At 53.9% G+C, this 27,545-nt stretch overlaps 9 protein-coding genes and 1 non-coding gene across 10 annotated transcripts; 4 read left to right on the top strand and 6 right to left on the bottom strand.

Annotated features, from left to right (window-relative positions):
• Positions 1 to 520: 520 nt before the first annotated feature.
• BDZ83DRAFT_589750 (ATPase) lies at positions 521 to 3,522 on the bottom strand (the record flags this gene model as incomplete). Its single annotated transcript, XM_060506264.1, has 2 exons — positions 521 to 977; positions 1,046 to 3,522. 2 exons carry the CDS (start codon positions 3,520 to 3,522, stop codon positions 521 to 523), a joined length of 2,934 nt encoding a protein of 977 aa, XP_060359544.1.
• Positions 3,523 to 4,058: 536 nt separating this feature from the next.
• Positions 4,059 to 4,854, bottom strand: BDZ83DRAFT_589798 (HIT domain-containing protein; the record flags this gene model as incomplete). The annotated part of the gene is made up of 2 exons (XM_060506269.1): positions 4,059 to 4,610; positions 4,804 to 4,854. The coding sequence occupies 2 exons, from the start codon at positions 4,852 to 4,854 to the stop codon at positions 4,059 to 4,061; spliced, it is 603 nt and encodes a 200-aa protein (XP_060359543.1).
• A 457-nt stretch (positions 4,855 to 5,311) lies between these two features.
• On the bottom strand, positions 5,312 to 6,684 carry BDZ83DRAFT_756930 (ferrochelatase; the record flags this gene model as incomplete). The annotated part of the gene is made up of 2 exons (XM_060514822.1): positions 5,312 to 6,376; positions 6,430 to 6,684. 2 exons carry the CDS (start codon positions 6,682 to 6,684, stop codon positions 5,312 to 5,314), a joined length of 1,320 nt encoding a protein of 439 aa, XP_060359542.1.
• A 451-nt stretch (positions 6,685 to 7,135) lies between these two features.
• BDZ83DRAFT_709902 (ATP-dependent DNA helicase II) lies at positions 7,136 to 9,542 on the top strand. Its single transcript, XM_060511580.1, has 3 exons — positions 7,136 to 7,323; positions 7,372 to 7,989; positions 8,039 to 9,542. Exons 1-3 carry the CDS (start codon positions 7,252 to 7,254, stop codon positions 9,305 to 9,307), a joined length of 1,959 nt encoding a protein of 652 aa, XP_060359541.1. The 5' UTR covers positions 7,136 to 7,251; the 3' UTR covers positions 9,308 to 9,542.
• Positions 9,543 to 10,452: 910 nt separating this feature from the next.
• On the top strand, positions 10,453 to 12,318 carry BDZ83DRAFT_756928 (uncharacterized protein; the record flags this gene model as incomplete). Its single annotated transcript, XM_060514821.1, has 2 exons — positions 10,453 to 10,560; positions 10,615 to 12,318. 2 exons carry the CDS (start codon positions 10,453 to 10,455, stop codon positions 12,316 to 12,318), a joined length of 1,812 nt encoding a protein of 603 aa, XP_060359540.1.
• Positions 12,319 to 12,961: 643 nt separating this feature from the next.
• BDZ83DRAFT_t281 lies at positions 12,962 to 13,042 on the top strand. Its single transcript has one exon. It is a non-coding gene; the product is annotated as a tRNA-Glu (tRNA).
• A 442-nt stretch (positions 13,043 to 13,484) lies between these two features.
• BDZ83DRAFT_638061 (uncharacterized protein) lies at positions 13,485 to 15,006 on the bottom strand. Its single transcript, XM_060509348.1, has one exon. It carries the CDS (start codon positions 14,786 to 14,788, stop codon positions 13,586 to 13,588), a length of 1,203 nt encoding a protein of 400 aa, XP_060359539.1. The 5' UTR covers positions 14,789 to 15,006; the 3' UTR covers positions 13,485 to 13,585.
• A 356-nt stretch (positions 15,007 to 15,362) lies between these two features.
• BDZ83DRAFT_589747 (major facilitator superfamily transporter) lies at positions 15,363 to 17,325 on the bottom strand (the record flags this gene model as incomplete). Its single annotated transcript, XM_060506263.1, has 4 exons — positions 15,363 to 15,478; positions 15,540 to 16,918; positions 16,986 to 17,059; positions 17,137 to 17,325. 4 exons carry the CDS (start codon positions 17,323 to 17,325, stop codon positions 15,363 to 15,365), a joined length of 1,758 nt encoding a protein of 585 aa, XP_060359538.1.
• Positions 17,326 to 20,708: 3,383 nt separating this feature from the next.
• On the top strand, positions 20,709 to 23,381 carry BDZ83DRAFT_638054 (myb-like DNA-binding domain-containing protein). The gene is made up of 2 exons (XM_060509347.1): positions 20,709 to 22,853; positions 22,922 to 23,381. The coding sequence occupies exons 1-2, from the start codon at positions 20,850 to 20,852 to the stop codon at positions 23,252 to 23,254; spliced, it is 2,337 nt and encodes a 778-aa protein (XP_060359537.1). The 5' UTR covers positions 20,709 to 20,849; the 3' UTR covers positions 23,255 to 23,381.
• BDZ83DRAFT_92686 (major facilitator superfamily transporter) lies at positions 23,206 to 26,221 on the bottom strand. Its single transcript, XM_060516014.1, has 6 exons — positions 26,014 to 26,221; positions 25,076 to 25,945; positions 24,652 to 24,937; positions 24,505 to 24,529; positions 24,245 to 24,431; positions 23,206 to 24,147 (listed from the first exon to the last, which is right to left on the bottom strand). Exons 2-6 carry the CDS (start codon positions 25,864 to 25,866, stop codon positions 23,505 to 23,507), a joined length of 1,932 nt encoding a protein of 643 aa, XP_060359536.1. The 5' UTR covers positions 25,867 to 25,945; positions 26,014 to 26,221; the 3' UTR covers positions 23,206 to 23,504.
• Between the last annotated feature and the right edge of the window lie 1,324 nt (positions 26,222 to 27,545).

Below are 27,545 nucleotides of genomic sequence, written 5' to 3'. Positions count from 1 at the left end.
CAGCCAGTTTGACCTGACCCGTCGACCTAGACGGGCGCCTGCTGGCTGGTGACGGGAATGGGACTGAGGGTGTATATCAAGGTATACGTCGGGCAGGCAGGACCGGAATACTCGTACGTCTGGCCGCACCTGCCTGGCCGAAAGTCCCTACTTTATTCCACCCTGTGTAGATATACGATTTGGCTTGAGGTCCCCTTCTAAACATTGCACGCCATACCGAACAACGAGGACAGTTCATGTAAACATGAGCTGTGCTTTCATCTATTTGGAGTCTTGTGATTATCAATGCTGTACGAAGGAGCGATGAAGCTCATCACAAATGGCTTCGCATCTATACTGCGACTTTGATAACGAAAATGCCGAGCGTCGCATATTTCACTTTAACAGCTGACCTCGACGCAAAGCAGAATAATGACGGCATGTAAACAATCGAGACTTGCATGAAAGTAGGAATCGGACTCAATTATATTCATCACAATCCCACATCTACCCCAAAGAAAGAGGCTGCCTTGGCCCCCACCTACAATCCCTTCATAAACTCCAGCAACGAAATCGGCTTCCTGACAGCATTATTCAATCCTTCATGGTACGTAACCCAGACCTTATTATCACTCTTCCCGCCCTCGTGGTGATCGTGCGTCTTCTTCCTCTTGGCATTACCATCCACCTCGCCCAGCGGCCTTGCAGGAATCACACGCCCGAAAAAGTCCTTCTTCACGCTAGACGCAAGGATCCTCTCTTGCTCCTTTATCATGTTCTCCTTGTCCGCCTGTTGTTGCTGCTGCGAAGGTGTATCCTCCGCAGCGCCCATCGGGCCACCGACCTTGAATCGCGCCTGGCGGGCTGCGGCCTCGCGTAGGATGATGGTCTTTTGCAGTTCCTGGTCTAGCACTTGGCGGACGGCGTATCGGGTTGGTGCTTGGCTGGAAAGTATCAGGTTCCCTGCCGTCTCATATACCGCAAGGGCATCGAGGTCACTATTCAATTTGTGTTAGCAGGATTTCCACTAATGGTAGATATGCAAGAGGGAGTAAAAGTGACTCACGGTTCCATGCGGTACACCCACTGCGGCCCCCTATTCACCAACGAATCCGTCTCGATCTTGCCCTTCTGCATCTCAATCCCAACCTCCGCCATGATCTCCGCCGCCCGCTTGACCATAATCTTTTCCGTTTCTTTCCGCACGCTAGCCGTGCTGATACCGCTGCCACCAATGACTACCGGCTTGACGTCCGGCGACACCATCCGGACCAAGTACGGCATGAACTCGGTCGAGATATCTTCAGCACTCCGGAACGACCGCCCTAGCGTAGGCGTAAGCTGAGCCTGGATGGCCTGGAGCATGGCTCTATTCTGCTTCTGCGCTTCGAAAGCGGCATAATCAGCTCGGGGGCCCGAGAACGGCACGGGGGGCTCGCTTTCCTCCTCCGTGGCGCCCCATTTTCTGTCGTAGCCCTTGTTCACTTGGTGTCGCTTGGACGAGGCGAATAAGCTGTGGCAGGCCAGAATCGGTTGGCTCAGGTACGGTGCCAACTCCCACTCTTGACTTCCAAACGTGCGCGACGAGCAGGTGTCGAGAAAGTTCATCCAGTCGTACGCTGCATTCGGTTTTGATAGGAACGAGTCGTCGTTGAATTCTCGATTGGGGTACTCCAGGAAGACGTCCGTCATGACGCGCTCGACCTCTCCGCTGGTGTCAATCATGTGTCGCAACCGCTCCATGGCGTTCTTCTTGTGATACTCCGCAAAGCCCAGCTGAGCCTTGGGTTGCTCGTGCTGGTTCTTGAAGTTTTGTGATGTGTCCAGGGCTTGTTTCGGGAAGCCACCGCCTTCTTGAAAGACGCGCGACACAATGTCCTTTGCACTCCCTCTCCCTCGCCCTCTAGCTCCTCCAGCGCCTTCTGTAAGGTCGTGCATCACGTTTTGGTCTAGCCATTGCCTTGTCAAGCGCTCATTGAAGCCGGCGACAGCCCTGAAGCGCCCGGCAACCCACTCGCCAACGACCATGACGCCTCGAAGATCGCCCTCAGCTCCGCTCTCCGCGCCGCGCTTTGCATCGATGCCGCTCGTCATGCCCCAGGCGGCTTCACAAACCTTACGTGCCGCGTCCTTCTCACAAGGGATGCCCTCCTTGTCGAATACGGTCTTGAGGCGTGTAACAACAGCATCGATGCCCGGTTTTCCGACATGGATTACCTCCGCCATTCCCGACTGCCGAAGAGGCCTGAGAGAGGGGTGGTATACATCGTTGCAGATGAGAATAAGGGGGCGCAGGAGGCGAAAGTCGTCCCCCTTTTTCTTCTTCTTGGAGTACGAGGAATCGGACCCGCCAGCACTGTTCTTTTGATCGATGAGCACGAGGTCAATCAAAGCCTTGACGAAGCCACCCTCCCCTGAAGCGCCGGATCCACCCACGACACCGTCGACCTCATCAACAATGACACAGGCTGGTTTGGCAATCTTTTGCTGTACCTCTCCATCTTTGGACTTGACGTTCTCGACAGTCTTGACAGTCTCGGTTCCTAGGGACGTTCGTATCCGACCCTTGACGACGTCTCGGCTGCGGTCGTCGCTGGCGTTGATCTCCATCACCTCGTAGCCCGCTTGTCTCGCACAGACGTGAGCCAGAGTCGTCTTTCCGAGACCCGGTGGTCCCGTCAGCATGAGAATCTTCTTGTGCGGCTTCTCCTCTTCTTGGACCTGTTTCGCACCTGGCCGTCGTACGATCGGGGCCTTCTTCGCAATGCCGGGGAATACAATTGGATCCCAGCGCTTCAACCAGCGCAGAACCATTCGATTCGTACCATCGTCACCGCAAAGATCCAGAAAGTTCTTCGCCCTATATTTTTCGGTCCACAGGAGGGTCTTCTTTTGAAATTTGCCAGTGTGTGTCGGCTCGACTGACCGTACTGGGACATCGCTTTCCTTTCTCTTGGGGCGTGGTTCTGAAGCTTCGCTCTTGGCCTTGTCGATGAGCTCATTGATAGCTATGCCATAGTATGCGCGCTTAGCCTTTCCCTCCTTTGTCTTGGACCGCGCCGCGATGATGCTTTCGTATGATGCGTTGGATGTCGGCTTTCGTTGCTTGATTGTAGTAGTTGTCCCGTTACAGGTAGTGAGATTGAAGGTCCTCGAAGATTTGAAGATCGATGGCGTGTCTTGGAGCAGTGAGGATGCAAGGCTTTGAGGTCGGGCAGGAGGAGGGACACTTCGTGTAGGCGCAACTTCAACACTACCAATCGTCTTTTCAGGTGCTTGTGCTATCAGCTCGGGGACATCGTCGTCTGGACGGGCAATGATGGGTGTTGGGCGTTGCAAGCGAGCGCTAAAATCGAGGAGTTGCTTCTTTAGCGGAGGTTGCTGCTCATTGTTGTCGTCGGAGTCGGAATCATCGTCAAGAAGGAAACCACTGTTGACCTTTGGCTTTGATTTCGTCGGGTCAGCCGCCGGGGGCCTTGGGCGTTTTGCTACGGGCGGTGATGGGCTGGCGGGAAATGTGACGGGTGAAGATGCGCTCGGCATTTTGGAGGGGAGCCCAATTGAGCTCGAGTGGTTTAATTCTCTCGTTTGTTCGTTGCGACGATGTTAAGTGCTGCGCGGAGTGCCTCAATTGCAGTCTGGCAGTTTGGTGTCGCTACAGTGACAATTATTCTTGAGAGGGAAGACGCGACTCGACGCGACAGACCCTGGACGCGTTAATGATTTGGTGGGGTTTCCTGGACTTGCTACAGGCTCCTTGATATACCGTGCTAATTGCGAGCTAGCCATATCAAGCACTGTTCTCACGATGAGGGAGGACCATGACATGTATCTTTGGCTGACTTGCTAAGTTGCATCCAAATACCTAGATTATAGTATGAAAAATATGCTTCTCTTTTTTTTCTTCCATAATGATAAGTTTCGTCTCATAAATAATCAGTCTTCTATGTCAGTCTTGTGTCTGGCACTTCGCACCGTAATGAAGCACATTGAGCACCTTAAACTGAGTTCAAACTGAGAGCAGCTTAATAAACCTCTTGCAACATTCAATTCATCGTGATATGGTTGGTATTCGACGCCTAGCTCTCACTCAATGAACCCATATCCTTCAACAACTCACGATACGAGTCCGCCTCAGCCACCATCTCCTCCATACTCCTCGCCTTCCTCATCGCATCCTCAATCTTCGCAAACTTCCCTCCCGCCTCCGGCCTCCTACCTAACTCAGCATCCCACAACGCGCCACCAACATTTCCGTCCTCAGCAGACATCTGCTCATAAATCTCGTCTCTCGGCCCTTCTCCGTCCTTGCCCGTCTCACCGGGGACGCGCGGAATAATGTGAACGTGGACGTGCGACACCGTCTGGCCAGCGTCAGCGCCGTCCTGGACCGCGATGTTGAACGATCCGGCCTCCGGCGCTGCCGGTTCCGATGTAGAGGTGGTGTTGGAGAAGTAGCGACGGGCGAGCATCTTCTGGATGAGCTGTGTCGTCGTGAAGAGGTCCGTTACCTCGGCGGGCTGGAGATCCGTGAGGCGCTTGTGAGGCTGGAGGGGGCAGACGAGGACGTGGCCTGGGAGGAGGGGCTTGAGGTTTACCAGGGCAAAGGAGTGTGCTGTCTTGTAGAAGACCTAGTCTTGTGTTAGTCTACGAGTGTAGCCGTGTTGCCCGAATATAGGTTCCTTGATAATGAAATGAAGTAGTGCCCATGTTACATGCAGAAAACGTGTCCATGAGAAGATCGTGATGAGATGCCACAAAGCTAGCATGATATTGGTTTCCATCATACCAGGGTTACAATAAATGGGTTGAGATGCAACTGACCTGGCTGGTGACCTCAAACGGCCCGAACTGAATTTTGTTTTGAGAGCTCATATTTCGTCGGGTATCGAGGGTTTGAGCTCGAAATACCTTCTGTGCCAAAGGCCGCCTCTGAAACATAGCCTACCGTCAACTATGTAAGCGTGATGGAGTCGAATTGTAGCTTCACCAAGAGCAGATTAATTGAGGGCGATCGTTGGTGGAGCTAGGTTAGGAAATTGTTAGCACATTTCAGACATACAGTGGCGTCATCATCACAGGCAAAGTCCCCTCAAGCATTTCCAATCCTTGCTTCCTTGCACTTGGTTATTTCGCAATCACCACGTCTCCAATGTGAAAATAGGTTGTTTACGAAACTGCGGGCGAATCACTTCATGCATGAGAGATGGAAGAGATTTGAGAGTTGATGTACTTTTGAATTCGCCATTCTCCGAATGCCATTTTAGACCCTAACAGATCCCCGATTCCTGATATAATACACAATTACATGCCGCAAATTAGTTGCGACTCTTTATTGGGCAAGAGTCTTCTCCTGCGCGGGGAGAAGCTTGGACTGCTGTCCCGCAAAGAACTTCTTCGACTCCAGGCACCGCTCGCTCTTGCAGCCAGGGCACCGCAACTCCATCTGTGGCGAGCAGGCTACACTGCTGTCGAGATGAGCCTTGGCAATGTCGGCGAGAGCCTTGATGAAAACGGGGCTGCCGTTCAAACTCTCCACTCTCTTGACGGTCTCCGGGCTTCCAGAGTCAGCAATGACCTCGAGGTCCAATTCGAACAGAGTCTCGATGTGGTCTGATGTGAAGGCAATGGGAATCAACACAAGGTCCTTCTGACCCTTGTGGACGTAGTTCTCGACCGAGTCGGAGGTCTGGGGTCCCAACCAGGCCGACGGGCCGACTTGGGACTGCCAGCAGAGGCGGTAGGGGTTAGAGAACTTGAGGCGCTGCATGACAGCGTAGACGGTCGCGGCGACTTCGGCCGGGTATGGGTCGCCTCTGTTGACCACAGACATGGGCAGGCTGTGAGCGGAGAAGATGAGGACGGCGTCCTTGCGTCTGTCCTCGGGGTATTCCAACAACTTCGCCTCGATGTTCTGTGCAAACGCCTCGACCAGGCCCGGGTGTACCGGCCAGCGATCAATCACACTCCATGAAATGGTACCGTCGCCGGGTGTCGTCTCTCCGACGGCCTTGCCCTCCAGCCTTTGCCTCCACTTCCACAACTCGTTGATGCTGCTTCCTGTCGTCGAGCACGAGTACTGGGGGTATTGTGTGAATGCAACCGCTCTTCCGCCTCTTCCCTTTCCAAAGCCATCCTCGAAAAGCTTGTTGTACATCTCCTCGGTCAGAGGGTCGGCGTAGCGGAAGGCCGTATACGGCTTGTGTGGCGCTGTCTCGGGCGAGATCTCATCGAGAATCTTGCACATCTCGGCGTTCTGATACTCAGACCACTTGCGAATAGGTGAGCCGCCACCAATATCGGCGTATTGCTTCTGGATCTTGGGAGTTCGTCGCTTCGAAATCAAGGGACCCAGATAGTTCTGGAAACGGCCGAGGGGAATCAAGTCGCCATCTGCCTGCGCATTGTTAGCTTTGCGTCGCAAAGTAAAGAATGGCGAGGGACACCTACAAAAAGCCTGCTCAGGAAGTCTCCCACTTCGTCAGTCGTTGAAGGGCCACCCATGTTCATGAATACCATCGCCGTAGGCCCCTTGGATCCAGCAGAGTTTTGCGTCACAGGCGGTACAACCGTTGCCATTGATCTAAGCTGTGCAGCTGACTGCTTGGGCAGCGCTATCGTAAGAGGCGATGAGGCATTGCGCGCGGATGTCGTCGCCTTGGACAAGCTCCGCGAGAGCTGTCCTGTTGTGTACTTGAGCGCCATTGAATCGTAACAATAGTTGATTGTGAATATTCGACAAGGGAAAGTGTAAAGGAAAGGGAAAACGTGGTTAATGTTCAAGTGGCTCTAGATTCTCGCACTTGTGGCAATCCGCGAACCCCGGTGATGCGTCGATGCTGGGCGACACTTTGAGGAATTCGGGCTTCGATGACGAAGGAAATCCCGATCTGGACAGTAGCCCACCGAGCACCGAGCAGGACCCCTGTGAGGCCGAGAAGATACCTCGATACTTCTGAAGACCCCTGTTCTGGCCCTGAAACAGCTGGTGCCTGGGTATACCCCTAACCCCCAGTCAAATGGGCCAATCAGATACTGCGTAATCCAAAATCACGGCAATCACGGTCACGTGGTTGCGCGCTGTGACCAGGAGCTCCTGCGAGCTTGGCGCGCGAGCTTCCCAGGTGCGCGAGGGCCCCGGACGCGCTGGCTGCCTGGAGCGACGCCTGGTAGCTAACCTGCAAGTGCTTGCTATATCCATCCCCATTACGACCAACGTAGCGCAACTCATCCCATCCTCTCTTCATATACATTTCGAGTGACTTTTAAAAGATGGCTGATCGCGGGCACTTCAAAAGAGAGGATGAGGATGAGGATGATGCTGAGGAGGAGCTTGATGAGACCGTAAGTCCTATGCACTGTGGATCATGACTTACAACTAACCTTTCGCAGGACTTCAAGGCTCAAAAAGATGCCATTTTGCTCGCCATTGACGTGAGCTCATCAATGCTGCAGCATCCGCCCGCAACAAACTCCAAGAAGGCCGATAGGGACAGTGCCGTCGAAGCAGCTTTGAAATGCGGCTATCATCTCATGCAGCAGCGCATCATCTCTAATCCCAAAGACATGATGGGCATCCTCTTCTTCGGCACGGAAAAGTCAAAGTTCCAAGAAGAAAGCGGTAGGGCCGGCCTGGGCTACCCGCACTGCTACTTGTTCACAGACCTCGACGTTCCCGCTGCTGAAGATGTCAAGGCACTGAAGACCTTGGTCGGCGCAGACGGAGAAGAGGCCGAAGACGAAGATGAGGTACTAGTGCCAGCGGAAGAAGAAGTCCAAATGGCCAACGTCTTTTTCTGCGCAAACCAAATTTTTACTACTAAGGCGGCGAACTTTGGCAGCAGACGACTATTCATCATCACAGACAATGACGATCCACACGGCAAGAACAAGGATGCCAAGTCGGCCGCGGCTGTCCGTGCAAAAGACTTGTACGATCTTGGAGTTGTGATAGAACTTTTCCCCATTACAAGAGACGAGAAGAAGTTCGACCTCGGCAAGTTTTACGATGTAAGTACTGAGCCATTCGATTGGAGTGGGCACAAAGCTGAACGTGCAGGACATTATCTATCGAGACCTAGTTGCAGAGGCCAATCTCTCCGAAACCAGAAACTCAAAGTCCGGCGATGGCCTCAGTCTCCTCAACTCATTGATATTAAACATCAACTCCAAAGAAACGCCCAAGCGCTCCCTGTTCTCTAACCTCCCTTTCGAGATCGCCCCGGGACTCAGAATCTCAGTCAAGGGATACAACATTCTTCACCGTCAAACTCCAGCAAGAACATCATATATCTGGCTGGACGGTGAGAAACCTCAGCTCGCCAACGGCGAAACGACACGAATCGCCGAGGATAGTGCCCGGACGGTGGAAAAGGTCGAGTTCAAGAAGGCTTACAAATTTGGCGGCGAGTACGTGCACTTTGCACCAGAGGAACAAAAGTCTCTCAAGGACTTTGGCGCTCCCGTTATCCGTATCATTGGTTTCAAGCCGCGCTCTATGTTGCCTTTCTGGGCGAGTATCAAGAAGTCAACATTCATCTTCCCGTCAGAGGAGGATTACGTTGGCTCGACTCGTGTCTTCAGCGCTCTTTGGCAAAAGCTGCTGAAAGACAAGAAGATCGGTATTGCGTGGGCTGTCACCCGTGTCAACGCTAGCCCAATTCTCGTTGCCGTCATTCCTTCGCACGAGAAGTCTGAAGACGATTCGGGAACACCTTACCTCCCTGCGGGTTTATGGCTTTATCCGTTTCCTTTCGCCGATGACCTGCGCGAAGGTCCGGAGCCCCCAAGTAATCACGTTGTCAGTTCCAACGAGCTCATCGACAAGATGCGCATCATCGTCCAGCAGCTGCAGCTGCCAAAGGCCATGTACAACCCCAAGAAATACCCCAACCCGTCGCTGCAATGGCACTACAAGATCCTCCAGGTCTTGGCTCTCGAAGAGGAGTACCCTGAAAAGGCGGAAGATCTCACGGAGCCCAAATACAAAGCCATCAGCAAGCGTGCCGGCGGCTACCTAGATGATTGGGCCGAGACCCTGCAGGACGAGACCAAGATAGCGTTAGCAAAGGCAGCCATCAAGCGCGAGGCGGACGGTGGCGACGACGAAAGACCAGCCAAGAGAGTAAAGGCCGCACCGAAGGCCGCAAAGGTTTCAGGGTCTGGTATGACGACGGCGCAGCTCAAAGAATCCGCGGCCAGCGGTGCGTTGAGCAAGATGCTGGTTGCCGATCTGAAAGACATTCTTGCGGCGAGGGGACAGAGCACAGCAGGCAAGAAGAGCGAACTGGTGGAGAGGGTTGAGGAATGGGTTGAGGAAAATGCTTAATGGTACCGAGGCATGACGACTTTGCGATGAAACTGTATTATACCACTTGATGCCGAGTTTTCAGCAGGCTTATTGGAGGAAGAGTTATTCTTCAAATGCACAAAACAGAAGCATGCTGTGTCTGTCTTTCTTGCGACAGTTCATGTCCTCGACTGCTATGTCTCGTATCTCCCTCTCATGCATCTCAGGTTGCCTGCGGAAGGCACCTGGCTCATCGGACATGAACCACAACGGCAACGGCTATGTCGTTCGTCATAGGCTACGCTGTCACCAAAGAGGCTGACAGCTTCGTACAGGTGGATGTCTAGCCATGACCGGAGACAGATTTCACAATATTCCACCAAATCGGCAGTGGCTCGTTCATTCGTCCTACGTGACGCTTTAGCCGCAGGTGCTGACGACTTCGCACTGGTGAACAGCCTCATACCAGGCACACGTCCAGTCATTGCCAAAGACGAAAGCCACTGCGTCTCACCAAGTCTCTGTCAGTGAGATACAGATCCTGCGCGGAGCCTGACCTCAGACAAACCAACTCGTCGGCCGCTTCGCTGCAGGGCTGTTCACCGTTACAAGCGAACACCTCAAAAAGTGATTCAAGAAGAGCGCCTATTGGGCAAGAACGAGCACGCAAGCTAGTACGCTCCGGTTGCTGTTACGTCAGTAAGATAACACGATGTGTAGCGCTCATCGGGTTCCGCTTGTGATATCATCCTCCACGGTAACACCGCATTGCCTGTGTTGACTCCTTCTCTGCCGGCATAAAATTCATAGAACTCACCTTACGAATAAGCCTTCTTCTGCCACTTGATACTCCAAGGCACCTTCTTCAATCCTCATTCCCTTGACGCAGCTTCAGAGTCGACCCCACCGCTATGCAATCTACACATTCGGGAGAGACCATGATCCGAGGTGTGGCTCTTCTGGCGCGGCGACACACAGATCCTGGTAACCAGAAGACGAAGTCAGAGAAGCCACTTGCACGAATCGTCGAACAGGCGATTATTAGTACCCCCGAGAAGACCGACAGCGAAGCTACACAGGCATCATGCAAAGATGAGTCGAGAATCTTGCAGTGGCCGCCACAAAAGCTACAAAATGGACTGCACAGTCCATTAAATCATTCACTCAGTCTTCTTTCCTTCCTAATGGTGACTGTCAATGCCATATATATTGGAATTCTCCTTGCACACAACGGCCAGGATGTTGAAAGGTTGGGATTCATGTGGGATTTCGTGGATCAATTCGCACGTCTCGTAGGTCAAATGCCGTCTCTATGTGTCAACTCAGCATTCTGATAACATTCATAGGGTCCTACGGCTGTACCACTAATGTTTGCTTTCGTTGTGGGTAGAGCTGTCAAGAGCTATGCCCACTGGAGATTACAGAAAGGGGAGCGTATCGGGACGTTGGACACCCTCTTCGGTTCTACCACATTTACCGGAACTATTACAACAATAATCGACCTGCAGAGATTTGAAGTCGTAGCGGCTTTCCTAGTCATCATCTGGATTCTATCGCCACTGGGAGGACAGGCAGCGTTTCGAGTACTGACACCACGACTCGAGGAAGTATCATCTAACTCGACCCTGCTATATCTCGATAGTGAGGTTCCTTTCCCCTCAAGATACCGGAAACACGCAGAGGCAGGTCAGCAGACCACAGTCAACACATTGTTCCTGGGATCCCTCGCTGCCCCAGATGCGGTGAAAAGCTCCAAAGTAGATACATGGGGCAACGTCAAAATTCCCATGATTGAATACCTTACAAATCATTACAAGCTCAACGAAGACGGCTGGATTACTTTGGAACAATATAAGGGTGATATAGTGTATTCTTCACTTCTTGGTATCCCTGTCGCTAATGTTTCTCAACGACATAGGTCGAGCTTCACCCTAAAGACTTCGTACCTGATGCTGAACTGTACCGAACTCCGAATGTTTGCAGAGAATGCCCACGAAGAAGTCACGTATCCACGGCAAGGATGTGAAGCAGGGCAGTGCAATATTAAATTCACATGGGGCGAGTTTGCCAATGTTCCCAACCCAGGGGGAATGCAGAACTCGACGCATGACTATGAGCGCTGCACAGATCCTCGAGTCGCAGCCAAGGACTTGCTATACTGGAACTACGACCACGTGGATTCAAGAACTCAATCAACGCTTGCAAAGTGCTCAATGACCACGTCATTCGTCGAAGTCCGAGTCACATGCACAGGTTGGGACTGCGGTGTCGCGGAAATGCGGCCAACAGCCTCGACGTCAGAAGCAAGACCCAATTCAAACATCACCTTCCTCGACGAGTGTCCCTTTACCGGACTCAACTATATGTGGGAAACATTCTTTGGTTCCTTCGCTACTTTGACCGAAGAATACAACAAACAAGGTCTCAACAGTTTCATACAGTCGTACTTAGTTGATCCCAGCTTGGGGCTAAACTCTTCGGCAACTGTAGACCTCCCCCCCGTTTACCGCGTGGGTGAAAAGCTGTTTTCTATTCACCTAGCACAGCTATTGAATACCTACTGGCAGGCCTTGATTGGCGACGAGCCGCTGTTTCTGGGTCATCCCGAGAACTATGACGGCGTGACGAAGTGGCCACTTGCAAGCGAGTTTTCCCGTACGTACTTCAACTACAGGTTTTTGGATGCCCAAGCCACTGTATATGTCGGTTTCAAGGCCCTGCGATACCAAAAGGCTTGGATGGCCGTTCTCGTCATGGCAACTTTGGTGTTGCTACCCACGACACTCTTGGATTTTGTGTTGAGTCTAAAGATTTGGGTCCCCAAGCTTCTCATGAACATGTCGACTTTGACAAGGGGTAACCCCAACTTTGACGTCCCAGCCGGCGGCGGAGCACTTTCAGACGAGGCAAGGGCGAAGCTGCTAGCAAATTTCAAAGTCAGATTCGGGGACGCTGAGGGGGTCGATGAATCTTGTGATCTCGTCATGGGGAATTGCGTGGAACACGGGGGTCGCGTATCTAAGTTGACGAAAGGGAAACTTTACGCTTGACGGCTTGACTGAGGACAACACGGCAGGTTCTTCTTTCCTTGTACCAGGCGAGATCTTTCAGACTATAGCGTGTATTTCACAAGAGACGTAGTGCCTTGAGACAATACGAAATGGTTTTCAGGTTGAACGCTGTCTCCACCAGGGCGTTGCGAACCAGTCCCTACCTTTGAAGAGGATGTAAAGACCGCCAGGTTTCTCGGGTGAATTCTCCTTGCGAATCAGGCCTTCTCCAGTATATCGGACTTAGCTGGCCGTCGCAATTCGATGAAGTGGAACTGATCGGGGAGTTGTGGCGGAGGAGCGCCCGACTGGCTTTCAAGGCGCAATCCCAAATCCGTGAGCAACCTGGCGGACTCCCCTTCCCCCTCTCCCCCAAAAAAAGAGAGTTGCGGGAGGCGCAATCAGTACGAGCGAAATTCAGAGTCACTGTCTTTGAGTGGGACCGTAGCTTCGGGGTAATTTTTAGATGAGATGGCGGCGCCATATTAGGTTCTCCGGTCGATTTAAGGACCGCTTAGCTTCACAACTTGGACGAACACCGAATTGCTGCTCGTCGCAAAACACAGGGCGGCGCTTGGACAGGCTTAGCTAGCGAGCTGCGGCGCGCCTTATAGGTCTACGTAAGCCTATCTAAAACATGAAGTCCGGCATGGTGTAGCGGTTAGCATACTCCGCTTTCATGGAAAGTCCCGGAGAGATCCGAGTTCGACTCTCGGTGTCGGAACGCTTATCTTTTTGCGGTTTCTCAAAGAGACCCGATGCTACATAGCAAATACCTATCATACCGAAGGTTGTGAGAGCGTTTAGCAAGACAGGAGATCAATTCATTGACTGCTCCTTCTTCTATCATGACGTGGTAATTGAATCTTCACTTTCGGTCTGTGCTGTGCAGGCGACACCAGTGAGTTGAACTCAAAATGTCGTTCGCTGTGTTAGTAGCGCGAACTGCTTCCATGGAATCTACTTTTTGGATCCCTCCATTGTATGTGGACTTTGCAAAAGTTGACAGTCGACATCACACATAATTTTTCAGGTGAATAAGCTTTGATATCAGGTTCTTATCCCTTCTTCTCCATCTCTTCTCTTCTTCTCCCTTTTTATTTCTCTAATCAAATAAGGCTACAGATGGATTCCTCACAAACAAAGGTTAATGTGCCTTGTGAACACCACAACTGGTCAAAATATAATATGCTATATCTACGCATAGAAAGAAACTGCTCCTCATCTAAGCTCTTCAATTACACCTCCTCACATTGAACCCCCCACCTTAATTCGGAATCGGATTCGCACTAACATGCCCAAAAAAGTACCGATGGTACCGATTGGAATCCTCCCCGTCCGCGACCGCATAACACGACCCTCCCTTCCCCGGATCGCGATCAACCACCTTCTTCCGCGCGCCCGGTCTCTCCTCTTTAACGTCGACCGACATTTGGCAGTAACTAAAGTACCAGTCCTGACACTCGGCTACATAACACTGGTTCGTCAGGCCCCGTAGGGGCTCGGTGCCGAAGACGTTGTTGAAGACGTCGTACATGATCAATAGAGCTTCTTTAGTGTTTTTCTGGCCGATGCGGTTGCAGGTCCAGTCTGTTTCTCCGCGCTTTTGGAAGGGGGAGGGGGTGGTTGTGGTGGTGGGGATGTCCCATGCTAACGGGCTTGCGTTGTTGCGATCGAGGGCGTCGAGGAGGTCTGCTGGGTGCCAGTGATGAGTCTCGTTGGCGGCGGCGGTGGTGGGAGTGTTTGTTCGCTTAACAAAGGGCGTAGATCTCTTCCATCCGTCGGAGCCACCTCTGGTGTCAGAGCATCCCGCGCACTGAACGAACCCCCCCTGTCCCTCGCGGAACTTTGGCTTCGCAAAGGGATCTTCACTCCTCCCTCCGTCTCTAAGGACGGGGTTCCACAAACCGCCTTCGACGTCTCTCCTCTCAGGACCAGAGTACGCATCTTTATCCAAGGTACCTTGCTCGTGGACTCTCCTGACAACCTCATCCTCACCGTCCTCGGAAAGGTCGTCATCAACCTCGTCCTCATCGTCCTCGGAAAGGTCTTCATCAACCTCATCCTCGCCGTCCTCGGAAAGGTCGTCGTCAACCTCAACCTCCTCGAGTAACGCCCACTCTAGAGCATGTTCCTCGACAACCGTCCGTAATGCTTCCATGTTGATCGGATCAGCCCGCGCCACGCGCACTCTACCCTGATCGCTCTCGGAGAAGCGGACGCCGTGAAAGGGCTTGTTACTATCGCTGCCGTCGTTGTGTCTCGTGCTATACGGCCGGTTCAGGATCTCTCTGACCATGTCTTCGCCGTCTCCGTTGAAGTCGACATCGAGGATGGTTTCTCGCTGCCGGGGAGGTGAGAGGGCCCGTCGCGGAGCACCGAGGGTGAGAGGGGCGACTTGGAGGAGAAGGAAGTAGATGAGAGGGGATATCTGACGAGACATTTGAGCCACTTTCTCAATGGTCGCCATGATTTGGGGCACTTACCATTGTGCAGATTTCTTACTGGTTCCCTAGCCAGCGAAGACGTTCTGTTTGAGTTGCTAATATGGTGAAGAATATGAGCAAACAGAGGGCATAGATCTAATCGAGAGGTAGGTGTCGATGACCTTTTTGACTGATTCTGGACGAAGCAAGGGACGGATGGCGGTCGTACTGCCCATCTTTACACACAAAGCTCTGGTTAATGGCCACGGTGCCGAGGCCAAGGGAGGACGGAAGCCTTCATTCAGAGTCGTTCAGAGTCAATGAAAGTGGCTTGTCCAATCTCTGTGGAGTAGGCACGACTCTTGAGCCAATTGCATCGATGAGAAGACGTCTGAACAATCAAGGAAAGGTGTATTGTTGGTATCGACGGATACTATTGTATCCAGTGTGGCAACATTGCCGCTGCTCTAAAGCAAAGGAGCCACAACTCTCTAGCGCTCAATGGCGCTGAAGTCTATGTTCTAGGTATCTCAATCCTCCTCTCGCTATTCTCGTGAAATTACACAGACACTACATAGAACGTACAACTCGCCAAGTCCCATACCCAAAACCTAGAGTTTAGTTGTTGGGTATCAGTTCATCCTCCGTTAATACTTCCAGCGCCTCTGAGTTGGCGTTTGAGCTCGGCTGGGGCGCCGATGAAGGGACGGGCTCGTAAGTCTCCTCGAGGAACACTGTGTTTCCGGTTAGCAAAGGGGGTTACTGGTACATCGCAAGTAGTGTTAAATGACTTACCACCGGGCCGCACAACAAAGCTGGCCAACAAAGCCAGGCCAAACAGGGATGCAAGGAGGACAAAGATGGCCTGGTCAAAGACGCCTACGGTGGAGTAGTAAAGGGTGTTGAAGGCGATCGGACCCAGCACCCTCGAGAGAGCGTGCAGGACACCAATGGCGCCGAGCAGCTGGCCGACCTGATCCGCAGGCACATGCTTGGTGATGGCGGCTTGAATGGTCGCACTGCCGAGGCCGCCAAAAGCAGTGACCATGCCAGAGAGCACGAACACGGCCTCGTTTCTCGCAAACAGGTATCCAAGGGAGCCTGTGACGTCCGAGAGCAGGGCGAAGCGGAGAATCCAGCAGTCGACGCTGTCGGCGCCGTTGTTCGCCTCGACGATGGAGACACCCGAGACCCTCCTCCGGTAGGCTGCGGGCCGCACGCGGAAGACGTAGTTGACGAGGGGAAGGACGACGAGCAGCGCGACGACGCGGACCATGGAGACGGCGGAGATGTAGCGGGAACTCTCCAGGGTGCCCCAGCCCCACGTCTCAGGGGACTCGGAGTACAAAAGGATGACGGTGGCGGCGCTCATGGCAGAGCCGAGGAGGATCATATCAGTAAAGGAGAGCGCGGCGATGTTGAGACGCAGCCTCGAGGAGGTGCCGGGTCCCGTAGGCCAAAGAGTCTTGAGGGGAGCCAGAGGGTTGGCCGCCTTGATCGTGGACCAGGTTCCAGCCCCGGCCTTGGCCTCCTTTTCTTGGTCGTGCTTTTGGCGGGCGCGGAGCTGGCGCTTCACGCTGAGGGACTCGGGAACGATGAATCCGACAAAGATGATGAAGTAGATGTGACATCCCATTGTCACATAGAAAACGGAGAGTAAGTTGCCGGTCCAGGCGGCAAAGTAACCTGTCAGAAGGGGGCCAAAGGCAAGACCGCTGAAGAGGCAGGCATGAAGATATCCAATGCGCACACCACGCTGAGACGGCGCGGTGCAGTCGCTGGTGTACGAGTTGATGAGAACGCTGCCAGCTGTGAAGGATCCGGTAAGGCCATCGGCGACAGCACCGAGCAGCAGCCAGTTGTAGTGGAACGTCCAGGGGAAGTTGGCACACATGATGACGATGAATTCGGCCACGACGCCGCCGCAGGACGCCAAAGCCAGGAGTTTCCGACGGCCATAACGGTCTGAGAGCTGGCCCAACTTCGGAGCGGTGATTGCGGACAGGATGCCGGTCAACAGGTTGATGGCCAGGGTGAACATAGACACACGCTTCTTAACCTCGGGGATGAGGCATTGCGGGTTATCCGCGCCGAGTATCACGGGAGTGAAAGCGAAGGCCGGGTCCAGCGCTGTCTCATCGGCAAAATGCCTTTGGCATACCAGATCGACGATTCTATGTCGCACACGAGATTAGCGACTGCGATCGGCCGCCAAGACATCACGAGACCATTTTGACATACAGGTTCAGCTTGGGCACCAGAGAGCCTCCAAAGGCCAGCGTGAAGAGAGCATACGGGATGAGAAGCCAGAAGACCTGGCGCATGGCAAGTCAGCACGTTTGTTCGGGATCACTGGGCGGCCCGAGACGGAACCAGAAAGAGAGAATCCTACAGAGGGAGTCCTCCACCACGGCAAGTGTTCGAAATCCGCATAACCCGGCCATGTATCTTCGCATGAGCTATTGCCGTCGCGAGCGCCTGCGCTCAACAGTGATGTGGTCTCTGTTGCCTCGTTTATGGGTTTCCCGTGGACGTCCTGGTCCACCCGGGTGACTATGATGTCGTCTTTTGGTGCCGACATTTTTGACTATTTTGGTGTTGTTGTTGCTGCTCGTGCGCTGTATCGAGTTCGAGTGTAGTGTAGTGTGCTTGGTGCAGAACACAGCACAACTGTCGCAAGTAGGTTCCGAAACCTTTTTGAGCTTGATCTCTGATAGCGAAAGGCCGCGAAGTTTCGTATCGAGTATTTGTGTCTTTGGAAGGGCTGTATCGTCGAGCGATGGAGCTATATCCTGACTTGGACTGTGTTGTTGGGGGCGAGCGCGGCAAGATGTACAGAGAGACACTGCCACGATTCCATTCCTGTAGGATCGTGTTGGACGTAGGTACACAGCAGTTGGACGCCTCTCCGAGAGTGTAACTGTCAAGTCGGAAGAGGGAACAGAGCTGGAAGGGCAGAGGGGTATGAATACATGAGCAAGGGAAGGGAAGCGCTACGTTCGGCGCAACGAGAAGTGGGAATGGGAAAAGAAATAGAAATCCGAGCTACGTAGCAGAGGACCGGGGTGCGCTGCCCACATCGAGAGATAAGGCGGGTGTGGGACAGCGATGGACGCTGATGAAATCGAGCCAAGGGCCCGGGCGAGCGAGAGACAACTGCACAACCACACATACACAGTAACCAGAACTGAACAGGGGGGCGGCTTCGACTTTCGGGTGTGGAACAAAGTGGGATGGGCCAACCTAGGTGCTAGGATGGGAATGGGATGGGATGTGTCGTGGACTCGTGGAATGGGAACAGCGCCCCCCCGGACATGGATCGTAATGTTCAGAACAGAAAGCGGAAGGTCATAGCATCTCTCGAGGCGCCAGTGATTCCTATTGGAGCGGCGTGGGGACGTTGACAAGATCAGAGAGAGACAGAGCAGCGCAACGCTTCGTCCGGCGTCCGTAACGGCCTAAACACGTTTCGGTTGGGGCCCTTGAGGCTTGGAGGGCGTTGTATGTACTGACGGGCCACGGGGAACTCGGGGATTCTGAAAGTGTAGAGACTGGAGGCAAGCAAAAGGTCCATCATATTGCGGTCATGTCTGAGAGTTTGTGAGTTGTATTGGGTGTATTGTGTGGGTGGGATTAGCCCAGCGAGGGGGAACTGAAGACGGCAGTGATTTGCTTGTAAATCCTCGTAACCGAAGAAAACAGGGAGGTACATAATTCATGGTCGGGGAATCGGGGAAGATGGATTGAAGTCTCTCTGAGTCTCTCTTGTCTAGCAGATTTCACTAAGGCAGGAGACCTCAGTAAACGAGATAGGGTACAAGTTACAAAGACCGAGAGGAAAGGGAAGGAAAAAAGGTGACGACAGGAAGACGACAGGACGCTCCCTGCCGCGGGTTGAGGAGCAACCATCCCGTGGGATGGTGGGATAGGGGCGTGCCTGCCGGACTTAAGAGTGACCCCGTGTGAGTGAGCCAATCTCGTGGGACAGAAGGCGCATGAGTTGGCGTCTGCCAGGCCTATCCATGACGCAGTTTCGCAGCTTCAAGGCCGATTGGGGGAGGAGGGGGGGGGGGTGCCACAATACCTCCAGAACCTGGGAAGTTCAGCCACAACCCAGATCTGTCAGGGCCGCCGTTGCTCTCTGTTGGAGGGGGGGGCCAGACTCTTGTCTCTCCATGCTCCGTGTACGTACTCCGTACCTTAGTTCACTTGGTGTAGACAACTCCGCAAGCTTGGGAAGGTGATTTCTAAGCTTGAGCCACTCCCGCGCGGGCACTCTGCTCCAAGTTACATCACCAGAGTGAACTCCGCAGCCTGTCTTACGAACGACCTATCCGAAAACAGAGTGACAGAGTCCCAACGCCCACCGGCTCGCCAAAAAGACGTTGTTAACTTTCAGCCTGTCAACTCGTCGTACCTAGCCGTCTAGGTAGGTAGGTAGTACTATTGTTGTCGCAGTTCAGCAGGCTTCAGATGTCCGAAGTCCGGTTTATCAAAAGACAGTGAATGAACCCTCTCGCGCGCGCGGGCGGTGCCACGTACCTAGGTAGTTGCACAAAGACATATTGCATCCAGAATTCCCGTCTCCTCCCCTTTTACCTGAAAGCCAGCACAAACTTTGATGCCCAAAATGGCAGCACAGCAACATATTGTCCACCACGTCTCGACAAGGTTCGGTGGTCGGCATGTTTCAGCACCGACTGGCGGACCGGTCCCGCGGAACCACTCTCCTGGAAGACGCCACGCTTCTCACTTACCTTCACTGAAAGTTTGCCCTGCTCTATGGAAATTCTGTCCAAGTTCCCCCTCTCTTTCACTGGGCTGGATAGGTCGGCAGGTTTCGTCTCATCGTTGTCGTTATCGCATTCCGGTTTCCGATTCGGCGGCCCCTCTCAAGACAATCCGAGAGCGACTTGGACCACTTGGTCGTAGATAGATTATCCCATCTGTGTCTTTGGGGGGACGTGTTTGCCGCCATCCGACGGCATATCCCCTGGCCTCCCGCGAGGGTGCGCTGTCTTCTTTGGACTCTTGTTGGAGACGGCCACTCTTAAATTGTCAGATGGTGTTTTACGCAAGCGACAACGTGCTGTCATTGCCTTTCTCGCCATGTGCTCGGTGCTGTTTGGATCGCCTGCTGCCGTGTTCCGCGCTGTCTGATACCAGGAAACGGCTTGTCAAACAGCGTGAGTCGCCATCTTGCGTAGACTCCGCTCAACTGCGTGGACCCCAGCCGCCACGCCATATTGCAAAACAAGTGCTCAGAGCTCGTCACGAACAACTCATCCCCCAGACATAGGTATGTCCTCTTGTCATTGATTATCATGCTGCATCGAAAGACAGAGGAAACCCCTCTCTTTCAATCCAACAGGACGCGTGGATGCTACTGTGCCTCGGCAGCAGAATAAGGAAAGTGAGGGGGTGACAAGCTGAGAGTTCATGAATGCGGCTGCTCTTATCAATCTAGTAGCGGAGTTGGGCCGCCAATCAATGCCAAGAACCATGCACCCTCACCTTGTGTCGTCGTAATTGACTTCGATCTATGCTCGCACTACATTGCTTGAGCAGTGCAGCACCATATACGATGTTAAGCTTCCGGCTCGAAACCGCGGGCTTCGTAAAAATGCCGCCGCTATCTAGAATCGGCAAGATGCAAGAATGGTGTGTTTCTGACTGTTCAGGAATGCGATTGCTAGAATGGGCTTTCGTATACTTTGGGTCAAAGCAGTCTGTCCAGAGTTTATTTGCCATGCCTTTCAACGTTCTGGCTAGAGATGAGCTTGTGCCGGCGACCCTGGCGGACTTTCAATCCGGGCAGTCAGGAACTACACCAGAAATTAAGTTTTGAAAAGTTCGGTTTTCACCGAGCATACCGAAGACATCGAGGTGTGTCTCGGTGAGCTGCATTAGGCGCATGATGTGGAGCCAATCACTACCACTCTCAAAAGCTGACTAAGACATGCCAAGCAGCTCTCAGCCTTGTGTACCCATCCTTCAAGATTGGCCTCGCATCACAATTTCTTTCGCGCAACGCCCTCGCGAAGGGGACTTTCGACAACCACAACCCGCGTCGCGATTCGACTTTCTTCAGCACTCGCCGTCATCATGGGTGTCGTCAAGGGTGGCGTTTGGACCAATATTGAGGATGAAATCCTCAAGGCCTCTGTGTCAAAATATGGTCTGAACCAGTGGGCGCGTGTCTCGTCACTGCTCGCGCGCAAGACCCCGAAGCAGTGCAAGGCAAGATGGAACGAATGGCTGGATCCGAGCATCAAGAAGACAGAATGGAGCAAGGAGGAGGACGAGAAGCTTCTGCACCTCGCCAAGCTTATGCCGACGCAATGGCGCACCATCGCACCTGCCGTCGGCCGAACCGCCAACCAGTGTCTCGAGCGATACCAGAAGCTCCTCGACGAAGCCGAAGCAAGAGAAGCTAGCCAATTCGGCCTCACGGGTATCGATGGCGGCGAGGCATCGGCACCCAGCGCCGACGATGTTAGACGATTGCGCCCCGGCGAGGTTGACCCAGATCCAGAGAGCAAGCCCGCCCGACCCGATACGATCGATCTTGACGAAGATGAAAAGGAGATGCTGAGCGAAGCCCGAGCGCGTCTGGCCAACACACAGGGCAAAAAGGCCAAGAGAAAGGCGAGAGAACGTCAGCAGGAGGAGTCACGTCGTTTGGCTGCGCTGCAGAAGCGACGCGAGCTCAAAACAGCCGGCATCAACATCAAGGTCGTCACGCGCAAGAAGGGACAGATGGACTACAATGCCGACATTCCTTTCGAGAAGAAGGCTGCCCCAGGATTCTACGATACCGCTGAAGAGCAGGTCCGAAACGAGCACCAGAGAGAGGCTTTCGACCCAAGGAAACAACAACTCGCGAGCAAGCGTAAGGGTGATGGCGACGACGATGGGGACAACAAGAGGAGGAAGAAGGAAAAGGAGGCACCTTCGGCATCATTCCAGGCTGCCGTGAAGGCGGGTCAGATGCAGAAGATCAGAGAGGCTGAGCAGAGCAGCAAGAGAAGAGCGCTGAATCTGCCAGCTCCCCAAGTGAGCGAGGGCGAGTTGGAGGAGATTGTCAAGATGGGTATGATGGGTGAGAGGGCAAGCATGATGGCAAGGCAGAGCGAGAACGATGCAACCCGTGGCCTGATCAGCGAATACTCGACCCTGAACAACAACGCCCCGATCCGAACCCCACGAGCTCCTGCCCAGGAAGACCACATCGCAAACGAGATCCGGAATATCAGAGCCTTGACGAACACCCAGTCTTCACTACTCGGTGGCGAGAATACCCCGCTACACGAAGGAACCGAGTCGACTGGATTCGATGGTGTCGCCCCTCGCAAGCAAGTGGTTGCGACACCGAACCCCCTGGCGACACCAATGCACACAGATAGCGTTGGCCAAACGCCTGCGCGCGTGGGACAGACTCCGATGAGGACGCCCCGCGACAGCTTTGCTTTGAATGCCGACGGCAGCCAGGCCCTCGTCTCAGCGACACCGAGAGATGTCAAGATGCGAGAGATGGCCCTGCGCAGCCAGTTGAGACAAGGCCTTGCATCTTTACCAAAGCCCAAAGATACCGAGTGGGAGCTTGAACTTCCCGAAGACCAAAAGGAGGCTGCTCTGAATGAGGATCAGTTGATGGAGGATGCTGGAGAGAGAGATCGCAGGGAACGCGAAATCAAGGCAGCACAAGAAGCGCTGGAGGCGCGGAGACGGACACAGGTCATGCAGAGACAACTGCCACGGCCGGTCAAGGTGGACGTTTCGGCCCTGCTCTCGAATGCGGAGTCTTTCCAGGACAGTGCCGAAGCGCTCATTGCGCGAGAGGCTGCTGCTTTGGTCGCCAACGATGCCATCAAGTATCCTTTGCCCGGCTCCAAGATCAGCGGCGCTGCTCCTCGGCTAGACACCATCAGCGACGACGACCTTGCAGAGGCACGTCTTCAGATTATGTTGGAGACGAAGCCAACGCCTTCGCCAGCCGAACTTCAAGCATCCTTTGAAGCCAGGAGCAAGAGTTCCCTGCTACTAGGTCTGGGATGCTACGGTGACGACGAAGAAGAAGAGGAGGCAGCCATGAAGACCGCCTTTGATGTAAGTAACACCACACACACACTGCCCTCTTTTCGTGCTTCTTCCATTGACTAACCTGATCATCACAGTCTATCCAAGATTCCATGTCCAGCACGGCCGAGGAGGGCATCAAGCTCGAGAAGAAGCTGGGCCTGCACCTGGGCGGCTACCAGAAGCGCCAAAAGATGCTCAAGGACAAGATCGGCGAGGCCGCCGAGGCCCTGGATAAAGCCAACAACGCCCTCAGCGGGTTCAAGACACTGGCTATATCTGAGGAGGTGGCGATCCAGCGGCGTCTGAGTGCTCTGAGGGAAGAGGTCGGGTTTGTTAGCAGGAGGGAGCGCGAGGCGCAGGAGCTGTATCGCAAGACCAAGGATGAGCTTGATGCGCTGAGGGTTAATGGGATGAATGGTCACTATTAGAGGGAGAAAGGGGGCAGGGGGTGTGTGCGTGTATTTATAACGGGCGATGAGAAAGGCAAGACTAGGCTTAGGCCTGGATTCAAGGCAAGGCAAAAATTGAAGCTTGTATGATGATGCAGAACCACGAAATGCTTCCGCTAGAATGCTAAAGTATCTATGCAACACAAATGCTATATAAGGTGACGCAACGACAACTTTTCCCCCCAAATTCATTAGTACCAGTGGATGATAGATATTAGCCCCGATCCCTTTACCGGCTTGTCTTTCTCGCACCCAGTCTGGGCAACTTGATCGGCACAAGCAGAGCCACCGAAACAAAAGCAATCACGACACAACACAAAAACGTCGTCCGCAAAGCCGCCTCGTAGCTCATGACGACCTGCTCGCGATACGCAGCCGGCAACTTCACAATCGACTCGACGCTCTCCCTCACCTTGCGGATCACCTCCTCCTTGTCCGGCCCCTGGACGTATTCGTCCAGATACCCGACCAGCGCATTCTGCACGACGAGACTACTACTCGCCACGCCCAACACCATACCGAGCGAGCGCCAGAGGATGAGGGTGCTCGTGACGACGGCCTGCTCGCGCTGTTCGCTTGCCGCTAAAACGGCCATGAAAGTGCCGGGGAACTGGAAGCCCTGGCCGATGGAGGAGGGAACGAGGCAGAGGAGGTAGACCCAGGAGGGCCAGCCGCGGCGCATGGTGGAGAGGGCGATTGTGCCGACGAGGAGGCCTACTGCGCCGGTGAGGGCGGGCCATTTGAGGCGGCGGGTGTAGGTGATTAGGAAGCCTGTTGCTGTGCCGACGATGGAGGAGACGATGGAGGGGAGGACGAGGTTGAGGCCTGACGAGGTTGCTGTTGTGAGGAGGACGGCTTGGAAGAAGAGGGGGCTGTTGTGTACAGATTAGATATTGGAGCTTTTTCTAGGAGAAGCCACCTCTTTTTGGGTGTGTCCGGATGGATACAGAGGCTGATTGGGGGACTTACATGTTGAAGAGAATAGCATTGCTCAGAAGAGCCGCAAAGAAGTTTGAAAAGATGAGGTTCATTCGGGGCGAGCGGCGGACGAGGTAGAGGGGCATGATGGGGCGGCTGACGTAGGACTGAACGTAGAGGAAGACGGGGAAGCAGACGCCAAAGATGGCGAGAGATGCGATTACGAGAGGATGGGACCCTTGAATAATTGTTAGCTCACTATTACGCGACGTAGAATTATGTTCAATGGACGTGATTTGAAAGCCACTTACATGGGAGAACGTTTCCTCCGAGGTTCTACAACATTGCGAAAAGAAGACATTAATTTACATATTCAAAGAGCTTGGCTACGCCATTGCATAACACAGATCCATCTCGTGTCATTCCACAAGGGGACCAAAATGGAGGGCAAGACTTACAAGACCAAGAACGAAGAAGGTGATAGCCGTGGTTAGGAGGATGGAACCCTTGAAATCGAAGGCCTTGAGGGCCTCCATGAAGCTCTCCCGCTTGGTGCCGGCCATACCCAGGTCGCTGGGGACGGCGATCATGGCGATGATGCAGCAGATGATGAGGGGCGGGACCTGGATGCCGAATTCCCAGCGCCAGCCGAGGTGGTCGGCCATGGCGCCGCCCAGGGCCGCGCCGAGGGCGGATCCCACGCCGTAGATCATGTTGATGTAGGATTGGTATGCGCCGCGGTTCCTGTGTCTCACTATCAGCTCTCAAACCCTTCTTATAATGACTGTCTTCTCATGGTGGGGTATGTCGAAGTGAACGTTCGTGTGCATTCTTACAAAAGCGCACAAGAAAGACTTTTGCAGGCTGAAGGGAACCACTCACTCAATCGGAACCAAATCGCTCACAATGATACTACCCAGAGTCATCATCCCGCCAGCACCAAGTCCACACGCCGCCCGGGCGAGGATGAAGCTCGTCATGCTCTGCGCGAGCGCGCACCACACCGTCGCGAGGCAAAAGATGATCATGGTGGCGACGTACGGCGGCTTCCGTCCCACGCTGTCCGACAACCGGCCCAAGATGGGCTGAAAGGCCGAAGACGTCAGCAAGAACGCCGTTGACAGCCACGAGGCGCTGTTAGAAGCCTTGAAGTAGGAGGTGATGACGGGGTGGGACGAGGCCATGATGGTGCCGTCGAAACAGGCGATGAAGTAGGTGAGGAGGATCTCGGAGAAGATGAACCAGAAGCGGGAGCGGGAGATACCGTTCAGGAAGGGTGTCGAGGCGACGCTGCTGCTGATGGAGACGGCATCATCGTTGTCGTTGTCGAGGTAGTCATTGTCGTCTACGGCGGCGATGCCTCCGGCCTCGGAGGCGCGGTCGGAGCGGCTTGCGAGCGAGGGCCGGCGGTGTTTGGAGGCCGTGCTGTAGCGCCGGGGACCGCGGAGGAGGGGGTTCACGGTTGACTCGGGCTCGAGGAAGGGTCCCGTGGAGGGGATGGACCTGGAGAGCAATAGGTCGAATTCGTTTGGCGGGATGGCGTTTTCGTCTTGCGGGGTGATGGGGAGAGGGGTCGTGGGCTCGTCGACCTGGAGGAGAGGCGTGCGCTCAGTGGAGTGGTTGCCGTTTGACGCCGCCGACGACGAGGCCGGGTTGGCTTTCCGGGGTGCCATTGTGAGGAATGGAGTTTACGGAAGAGTAGACTAGGGTGGCATTCAGAAAAAAATTCACGATGGGACCGGGGCGGGAGATCTGCCTTCATGAATCAGTCCTGTGTGGTCTTGGTAGGTATGATGGGGCAGGGGTTGAGAAAAGCTTACTGGAGAGATCCAGATTCTGAGATAGAGTATTGCAGATGGAACGCGCGCAGGGCAAAGAAAAGTCAAGTCTAACGACTTTGGTGTCCTTCGCTGCTAATAATCGCTGTTCAGTCTCAAAGGATTGAGGTTCCGGAAACACAATTCGATGACCCGGGTGACACACACCAAGCGAATGTCACGAGTCAAGAAAGACGGTATGATGTGAAAAAAGAGAGAAGCAGACTGGAGACTGAGGAGGAGAAAAAGAGACGAATCTCAGGGAAGGCAGGAAAGAGAAATTCCGCATTGAGATGGGACGCGAGCGCGAGGAAAGCACGCCTTTTTCTGCTCACCCTTGCCCCGGGAAGCCGTTGACTCAATAAATCGGTGTACCTACTTTTGTACCTTTTTTTCTTCTACTCTTGGGATCCGCCGTTTCCTTGTTCCCCAAGGGACCTTGCAATATTACCAACGTTGGTACCAAGCAGCCATGCAGAAAAAGGACCCAGGAAGCACATGGCGCCGCGGTATTGCTCCCGCCTACCGCTTACCGCCGGTCACGGCCCCGGCCTTTGCACGCTGGCAAGCCCAAGTTTGCCGGACCTGCTGACTCTTTTCAACTGTCAGCGCCGGCGTTGGCCCTCCTACAGTCTTACGGCCTACCTCGACCCCTCGCTCCCCTCCCTCCATCTGCATCACGCTCGACTCTCGCTACCTAGCACGGGATACCTTGCCGTGTACATTAAGGGCGTCGAACTAAAGAGATCCTTATCCTCCCCCTCCAACTTCCGTCGCCGTTGCCCGTACCAAGGGCCTCAAAAATTTGTTCATTGTCCAATCACGCAATAGCGGGTATGCAAAGGCGGCAGAAGCGTACAGCGCGGACTCAAGCCGACATGTGCCCGCTTGATTTACTTGATTAGCATGCGCGAACACCGCCCAGCGAATGCGATGGGGGAGGGAGGAGATATTGCCCACTTCCCCAGCTGGGTGTCTTGCTTTTCCCGCTGCAGACTTGTCCAGAGCGGCGTTTTTGCAGTGGGCCGAAGGATCTGATCCCAGAGTGGGGGGTTCCTTCCATCCCGGCCAGCGGGGGTCCCGTTCCGGTGCCGGATATCGGAGCCGACCCGACGTGGTACATGGGAACCTGCCGAGATTGGATGCTGTCGCACATGTGCCACCGTCTCGCCTTTCTGTATAACTTCACATCCCGCTGAATCTCTGCATCAATTTTGGTCTACCAATCTTTCTTAATCGCGTACGGAGAGCCGCCAAAATCAACGTCGCACAGACCGGAGTGTATCACCGGCGAGATTAAGAATCACTCGGGAGTTTTCTGGGCAGCACTCTGCATGTTGCCAGGGACCGGACCAATGTGCCACAAAGATATTATATGCGACTCTCCGCGAATCGAATCACCGATCTCTGCAATGCACCTGTCATGTCTGATCCCGCTTGTCTCGTTTCCTTGGGCGCGGGCGGGAATGAGCCTTGAAGCCGAAGCCGATGATTCGATCAATGGAGCCGAAGCCGAACTTTTGGGGACCCAGATT

Source organism: Colletotrichum acutatum (assembly GCF_030867785.1).
Source record: "Colletotrichum acutatum strain CBS 112980 chromosome Unknown BDZ83scaffold_143, whole genome shotgun sequence".
NCBI classification, from domain to species: Eukaryota; Fungi; Ascomycota; class Sordariomycetes; order Glomerellales; family Glomerellaceae; genus Colletotrichum; species Colletotrichum acutatum.
This window is presented reverse-complemented; position numbering and strand designations above follow the sequence as displayed.

What these genes read in the sequence shown, in the direction of transcription:
- BDZ83DRAFT_709902 (XM_060511580.1), top strand. Translation starts at nt 7,252, where the DNA reads ATGGCTGATCGCGGGCACTTCAAAAGAGAGGATGAGGATGAGGATGAT. An exon ending in AGGAGGAGCTTGATGAGACC is followed by an intron (nt 7,324 to 7,371) that starts GTAAGTCCTATG and finishes AACCTTTCGCAG; the next exon opens with GACTTCAAGGCTCAAAAAGA. An exon ending in ACCTCGGCAAGTTTTACGAT is followed by an intron (nt 7,990 to 8,038) that starts GTAAGTACTGAG and finishes CTGAACGTGCAG; the next exon opens with GACATTATCTATCGAGACCT.
- BDZ83DRAFT_638061 (XM_060509348.1), bottom strand. Translation starts at nt 14,788, where the DNA reads ATGGCGACCATTGAGAAAGTGGCTCAAATGTCTCGTCAGATATCCCCT.
- BDZ83DRAFT_638054 (XM_060509347.1), top strand. Translation starts at nt 20,850, where the DNA reads ATGGGTGTCGTCAAGGGTGGCGTTTGGACCAATATTGAGGATGAAATC. An exon ending in CCATGAAGACCGCCTTTGAT is followed by an intron (nt 22,854 to 22,921) that starts GTAAGTAACACC and finishes TGATCATCACAG; the next exon opens with TCTATCCAAGATTCCATGTC.
- BDZ83DRAFT_92686 (XM_060516014.1), bottom strand. Translation starts at nt 25,866, where the DNA reads ATGGCACCCCGGAAAGCCAACCCGGCCTCGTCGTCGGCGGCGTCAAAC. An exon ending in CGGAGGAAACGTTCTCCCAT is followed by an intron (nt 24,432 to 24,504) that starts GTAAGTGGCTTT and finishes CAATTATTCAAG; the next exon opens with GGTCCCATCCTCTCGTAATC. An exon ending in AATGCTATTCTCTTCAACAT is followed by an intron (nt 24,148 to 24,244) that starts GTAAGTCCCCCA and finishes TGTACACAACAG; the next exon opens with CCCCCTCTTCTTCCAAGCCG.